At 43.7% G+C, this 7,614-nt stretch overlaps 1 protein-coding gene across 1 annotated transcript in view; it reads right to left on the reverse strand.

The window, feature by feature from the left end:
• Window positions 1–7,378, reverse strand: part of LOC146829878 (vomeronasal type-2 receptor 116-like) — a 121,209-nt gene extending 113,831 nt beyond the window's left edge. Inside the window, exon 1 of the mRNA XM_085606554.1 lies at window positions 6,797–7,378. Within this exon, the coding sequence (XP_085462680.1) occupies window positions 6,797–7,378 (582 nt within the window). The remainder of the gene's footprint in view (window positions 1–6,796) is intronic.
• Between the last annotated feature and the right edge of the window lie 236 nt (window positions 7,379–7,614).

Genomic DNA, 7,614 nt, shown 5'->3' on the forward strand with positions numbered 1-7,614 from the left:
GCGGATGCTCTGTGGTCTTGGGAGATAAGCAGTTACACAGGTGACATGCATTCAGTTCCTTCTTGACTCGTTTGTCAAGGGGAAGAAACCACACTCAGGGGCCTATTTGCAAGCAGGTTTAGTGACATTCTTGTGGCGATAGGGGCTTTGCCTTATTTGCAAGGCAGCATTAAGCCAATACCATGGCTAAATGCCACCCTGTAAATAAGGCACCCTTTCACGCTATACTTAGCATAAAAGGGGTGGGCAATGGGTTTTGTGGTGGGCGTCCCACCGCAACACCCATTGGTATTGATGCTGCTTCATATTTACAAGGGTGGCATAAATATGGGGCAGCGCCAAAATTAAGACCAGGAATAAGCTGGTCTTAAACATGCGCAATGAGGATAAATGCTTTATTTATCCTCATTTTTAGGTTTCGCATGGCATTGCAGCGCAATGCGCTGCTCACTTTGCGAGACATGCAGTATACACTATTGTGGGGGGAATCTCTGGCCACTTTCCTGCCATATTTTTGATTGGCTTTGTTGCAGGGATTCTGCTTATGCGCAGAACTATGCGCAGGAACCCAGGCCCTCAGTGAATTGCGGTGTACCAAAAACTCACCTCAGAACCCAGAACCCCTTATCCGGCCAGCATCAGTGTCCCATTCGTTATCCGAGGTTTAGCTCGGCGGTCCCAATGTATAGACAACCCAGAACAAGCGACTTAGTATATTTCTCAGGAATGGTGGAAATCAGAAACACCTTTTCGTAATTATTCTCGTACCAGTCCACAACAGAATAAACAGAGACACGGTAAAAGTTTAAAGAGTTTATTTTATAAACCTTGTGTCCTAAGATGCAGCAGTTTGGCTAACATTAGCAGACAAACGATTAAAATCAAAACCATCAGCATAGTTACAATACCATAGAAAATGAAAGGAGCAATCATACTAAAATGACAGTGGATCTAAGCCACCTTCCTTTCTCTAACACACTAATAGTATTATTAGACTAATAAAAGGTCTCTAGGCTTGAATGGGGAACCCCATACCGTAAAAATCAGCTCAGAGAGTTCACATCACAGGATCAGCTATGCTCTGCTCCTAGGAACGCTCTTGTTCCGAATGTAATGAAAACGTGTAACACTGCAATATTAAAAGCACTCGACTTTCAGGTATTTGCAGCTGCGTGCGTGTTATGGCTAAACTAGTGGGCCGATCAACCTGAACTCAACAACATGCACCGTCTAGTGACCCAGACTGTTTCTTTTACACTGTTTACAGACCAAGGTCGCTGCTCACTGTTTGGGATGTTAACAACAGACAGTTCTCATGTGAAGCAAAGTTGAGTAAGCATTTCTCAATTTAATAACATGTGACTACAGTGTCGTGTGCAAAAGCAGCAAAAGCGGCAAGATGGCTTTCTAACATCTAACGCGGTTGTGCTAACTTAGCATTGTACATATGTAGATAACGATCTTCACTACACCCCCCCTTGATCGGACAACTAACCAGTAGGGGCGCACTTGCAAGAACGCAGAGTTCAAGTTTGATAAAACGGAACCCAGGGCATGAACTGTAAGTCCATATAAGGTAAGTGAAAAAGTTCGAAGAGAAAAAAAAAAAAAAAAAAAATTAAAACGGAGTAAAAAAACCATGTAGAGGATAAAAAAACATCATTGAAGGACGTAGGACGAAATGAAAGTACAAAAGTCAATCCATCAATGTATAGGCACAATAAGTTGCAACAGCTTCCAAGAGGAAATCATTGGAACGTTCCGCAAAATTATCTGCCATCCAGTTCAGGACGGGGAAGGAACATACATGCTCCTCAACCACCGGAGCTTCCAGCACCAGACGAGGACAACTGGCGTGTTCCTCAAGATGACTTCTCGCTAAGAAGTCATTTGCAGCCATTCCGATGTCCCAATTTCCAAGAACTCCATGCGCTGATGCACAGGCCATAATCCCGACACCAGAACAGTCCAACTCATGAGCCACTAAGGGGCTCATTAGCCGATCATAATCCGGGTCAGGACACACCAAGTTTGACAGACACAAATCCAGAGCCCATTGGAACGGACAATCTAGGCAATGAAAGACTGGCTGCACACAAGTAAAGTAGGCAAACCGGAAGGACAATCCATAGGCTACGCTCAAAGTTGCCAATGGCAAAGTGCCATAGTATTCAAGCATCCGGTTACGAAGTTGTCGTGTGACGCAAGTCGTGCATCCATAGCGCAGGGCGCAGATCAACAAAAGTATTCCAGCTATGAGGGCGAGAAGCAAAGGGAGACCTCCGAAGACGCTGGAAAAATAGAATGAAAAAAGGCCGGGACCACTCCAAAAATAGTTTGAAAAGAGGTCACGCCCCCTGAGGCCACAATTAAAAAAAAATGAGCAATGCCACTTGTGGACGAGGCATTAAAGATAGTCTGAATCAGAGTCCCAAAATGAAGTGGTAGATCAGTATTCATAAGCGCTTGCACCTCAGTGCGCGTGTTTGCTACGTGAAGGACAATTGTTTCCCGGGATGAAGTCAACGCGACTTCTTTCTGAGACAATAGAGCCCTTATTCTGCTCATCTTGTTGAACTCTGCTTTCAAGGTTGGAATAGAAGGCCAGATGGATACATCGAGCCGGCCATGTGGGGGTGGGAATAGGACGTTATTACAGCAAACTACCCTCTGTGATACAGTCACTATGTAGGGAATTCCCACTAACATCCCACAGCAAGCTTAATCATTTAACAGCAAATAACTACCGTTAGCAAGCTGCATAAAAGACGGCGTTATAACTGGCACAGGAATCCCTTTCAGGACGCAAGCTAAATTAGGGGTGTGCACATTACATGCACCATGCAATTGAATGTGCCTACACACAACACAGTGATACTGAGTGGAAGTGCACTCTTCACCTTTCAAGTAAACCTGCTTGCCGTCTCTCACACATCTATATGTGAAAGGGAGTGACCAAACTTCGTGCAGGAAGGCGGTACCAAGTTGTTCATATCTGCCTAACGCATAATGTTTCATGCATGAACTAAACTTAAACAGGGGGAACGGTAACGTGATCAACCCATGTACAAGCCACACAGCAGAATTCAATTCAGCAACAGAGAAAGGCAAAGGTTCTAACTTTTCAATGTGTAGCAATGAATATGTAGCATCTTTCATGGACATAAACTGCTGTTTCGCAGTTAAATTAAAAGGAAGGAACAAAGATGAAGTATTCATGTAATCCCAAGGGACTTTCCCTACCTTTAGCGTTTGCAACGTCCATGCAAACTGCATAATAGAGCGCAATTGATTTTGACCATGATACAATACAGACAAATCATCCTGCACAATGTCTACCACAGATGATACAATATTATCTAAGGTATAAATTGTAGAAGAGAGGGTGTTAATACTATTATCTATTACAGCCAACACTTTTTCCATATTGGCTTGATCAATAGCACGTAATCTGGATGCAGCCTCAATTTGTGATAACTTCCAAACTTCGTTATAAACCGCATACACCCATCGTTTGGGCCTGCCAACTGCAGGACCCTTAACAAAATCATTCAAATCTATTTTGTCATTTAATCGTGCTAAATGAAGTTTAACAGACGCTAAAGTGGAATGTTGCAGCCAAGACAGGCATAACTTCCCTACTGAGTAGGTAGTTACATTGTGAGAAGATTCAAAACGGTGTATACCCCTGCTTAAATCCAGAAACCTATGTTAACAGGAGTCCGAACTCGTTTGCCACACCAACCACCCATCCGGATTCAATTCAGAAATATTGAAGGACGTGTTGGAAACCTGTGTCTGCAACATAGCAAGAGATAGATCCGTATGATTACCCCAATTGGGAGAAGCACCCAGATCCGGAACGGAGGGAAAATTTAATTTTTTAGACGTAGCCAATCCAAAACAGGTTGTCTGAAAAATCGAGAAATTTTAAAACAACATATGATTCGGGATTAGACAGGCACGATGCAAAGCTTCTGTTCCCTGTACTTGCCATCGTTTGGAATAGCCAAACCGATTTAAGATCGACTGTAGCTTTCCACAGATCATACCCGCCAATTACCAACTCGTCCATAAAGGACTTGGAATACAATAATTTGGTGTGTGTCAGCCTAACTTTAGAAGCAGACTTAGGCGCAATTTTAAAATGAAAGGAGGCCGGATTTGACACACTAAAATCAGAAAAATAAGTGAACTTTTCCACTAACGTGGCAGAGCTGCCCATCCTAGGGGTGGGGCAGTGTTCCCATTGTGTATAATTTACAAAATTTCTATACGTATTTGCTTTGTGTAGGAAATGCGTGCCATAATGTTGATAACAAAATTGCTCATCATAATTAGCAGTATCTAAATATAAATCCTCAGCATCAAATGCAGCATATTTCAAATCAGAAAACAGTGCTTCTATGGCTTGTCCATCCCAATCATCTGAGTGAATGTTCTGCTTAACGACATCACCCATAGAAACACAAAATACATTTGGCACATTAATCACTTCAGTGGGGCCATGAATGTGACATTTAACGGCATCCCAAGCAATCCCATCACGTACAGGCCAGGCAGTAATCTTCACAAAAGTCTGGTCCCTCTTCATAATGTGTGATGAGGAGTGGGGGGCCAGAGTTCCATTAAGTAGTCGAATCGTAGACCTTTCATTCAGGTAGTGTCCATTGATAAGTCTAAAAAACACTACCACAAAGCCAATGGACATAAACAAAAAACACATATGAGCACCAGCCAAATGTAAGTCCAAGGGGGTATTAAAAAATGTCTTTTGAACCAAGCCACAAAAAGTGAAACTTTGGACGGGGCAATGGAAGTCACTGAACGAGAATCAAAAGAGTCTTGTGAGAGGGCAACTGTGGTGGATTGTAAAACAGGCAAGGTAACATCCGCAGGATAAGCATACTCAACTTCTTCAAGCACACCACTAGGCGTTTGTGGCAACAAGGGACCAGTAACGGCATGCATCTCGATGGCAACATCAGGCACTGTGTTAGAAGCTCGGGCCACAACAGAATTTCTCAGCATCGAAGGGCAGGAAACCGCCGGAGTCATACTAAGAAGAATCTGCCACTCGCTGTAGTTTGACATTGTCAATCAAAATGTACATGTTATCCTTTCGACCAGGAAGTGGAGGTAAAATTACTGTTCTAGTACCCTGCACTCCAAGCACTGGAACCGGTGCACGATAAGAGGGGCCAAACTCCTTCTTGTTCTCCACCTTCTCACGGACCAGATCACCAACTCGAGGTAGCCAGCCAACTACAGGAATCTGAAATTCAGCTTCAGATGAGGAGGGTACGTGTTCCTTCGCTAGACTGTTTCTGGCTTCTTGAAGACTCTGCAATACAGCACAGTGTTCATCTACGTCAAAGGGTGCGGCTGACGCCGCCATGTCTAGACCATCAAGGTCTGGAACAAATATCCGAACACCAAAGAGCATCATGTATGGGGTCCGCCCACCCAGAGACCTTCTAGGGAGATTATTAAGTGCACGTTGCACGTCATACAAGTGGGCTAGCCAGTTCCGGCCAGTACCCAAAACTCTGGCTGTCAAAGATTGCTTTAAGTCACGGTTCATTCGCTCCACTACACTATTACCCTCAGGCCGGTATGGAGACGAAAATTTGACTTGGACCCCCAAATTTCTCATGGCCTCTTTGTACGCCTTAGAGGCGAACGCCGGGCCCTGATCAGAATGAAAGTGTCAGAGGCTGTGTTCCACTTGCACGGGAGCAGAAGGACGCTAGCTCCCAATGCCCCTTCTAGGTGTTTCCACAAGCGCTATTTCATTGTTCGCGCAATGCTGAAACCCCAGAGGGGGAAAGGGGAATTGGACAGAGAAGAGACTGCTCACACCGTCTGCTTCTTGCTTCAGCGTCAGGCGTCTGCTGTTGGTTCTTCTTGTAATTGGTATTGCTGTAAAAAATGCATTAATTACTTTACTGCTTGAACTCCTCCAAAACCCCTCCCACTACTTGCCCTCTGTAACTCTACCTACCCTGAAGTGGTGTGAACTTTGCTCCTCTTCTTATTTTGGGTTGTGTGATTCTTGACCCTGGTTTCTCTGTAACGATATTATTTTGATTAAATACTAATTCTCAACTATTGCCCCTAGTCCCTTTGGGATGTGTATAACTACCGGTTCTATTTCTCACCTCCTAGGCCAAGTTGATCTTTATACAGCTGTTTTATTTTTTCTAAGGTTGTTGGAATCTTCTTATTAGTCTTTGTCCTGACTTAGCATCTCTTTCTCTTATTTAAGGTTGGCTCTCTGCTTGCTCTCTGCTAGCGTTTAGCCCTAGCTGTCCTAAAATGATAACTTGTCAAATACTCCTTCTGGTTGGTATTGCTCTTGCCCAATACTCTTTGTCTCTTCACACTATGATACTTGTACTTCCTTTTAGATTAAATAAGCAAACATTTAAGCTCAAGCGTCTTCTTGAAAATTTGGTCTGTGCACTCGCTAATACATAGCTGGAGAATGAATACGGAACAGTCTTACTGTAGTCTGAAGCTTCTCTGCTAGAAGCCGAAGTATCACTGAAAACTGCATAGGCCTTCGAAGTTACAATTGCTGAGGAAAATTCTAGTGCGTACTGTCCTCCTCACGGTTCAGGTGAAGTGCGCCTCAGTACGCGCTTGACACCTGCTCGACAATGATTGCGCCGCAGAACTAGAACGCGCCACGTAGTTTCCTACCGCGGTTAATTGGACCGCCATCTTGGAAACTGCCTGTGACTCTTTTCTCGGTTCTGTGTCTCAGCTTACGCTTTAAAGCTAATACACTCACAGAGAGTCTTGACTTGGGCATCTTGTTGGTAATCCTGACAGTACCCTCCCTCAAAGTAGCTCCTCTCGGCTTGGGTTTGTCTGGAAATTTCTTATGAAACTCGTCTATTAATCTTGGAGCATGAACATCTGTGGACAACTCCCACGATCTCTCTTCGGGTCCAAAACCCTTCCAGTCCAGAAGGTAATACAAGCGTCCTCTCCGAATCTTGGCGTCTAGCACTTGCTTCACTTCAAACTCCTCTCCTTGTTCGGTCTGAATTGGCCTTGGTGGTTGATTTATGCGCACCTCATTTGATGTCTTCTTTAATAAGGAAATATGAAACACTGGATGAACAGATAACCCTGTTGGTAGCTTCAATCGATAAGTCAAGGCACTCTGCTTTTTCTCAATGGTATATGGGCCGATAAACCTAGGTTGAAACTTCCTATTTCCTTTTAATCTTAGATTCTTAGTGTTCAACCAAACCTTATCACCCTCTCGTAACTCTGGTTCCTTTCTTCTCTTCTTGTCTGCATAATGCTTGTAATTCTCCTTAGCTATGGTTAAATTTTTAATAGCCGAACTATGTACCCTAGTCATGTGTTCCACTAAGTCTGTAACTGCTGGGACATCTGCTTCTTGAAAATTTTAAGATTGGTTGGGATGTCTACCTGTGTTCAGATAAAAAGGTGAATAGCCTGTGGATACATTTTTTGCATTATTATGTGCGAACTCAGCCGCCCACAAATATTCTGGCCATTCCCCTTCTTGATCTAACAGACATAATCTAAGGTATTGTTCCAGTTCTTGATTTGCTCTCTCAGTTTGGCCATCTG

This window comes from Triturus cristatus, chromosome 5_2 (assembly GCF_964204655.1).
Source record: "Triturus cristatus chromosome 5_2, aTriCri1.1, whole genome shotgun sequence".
In the NCBI taxonomy this organism is placed as follows: domain Eukaryota; kingdom Metazoa; phylum Chordata; class Amphibia; order Caudata; family Salamandridae; genus Triturus; species Triturus cristatus.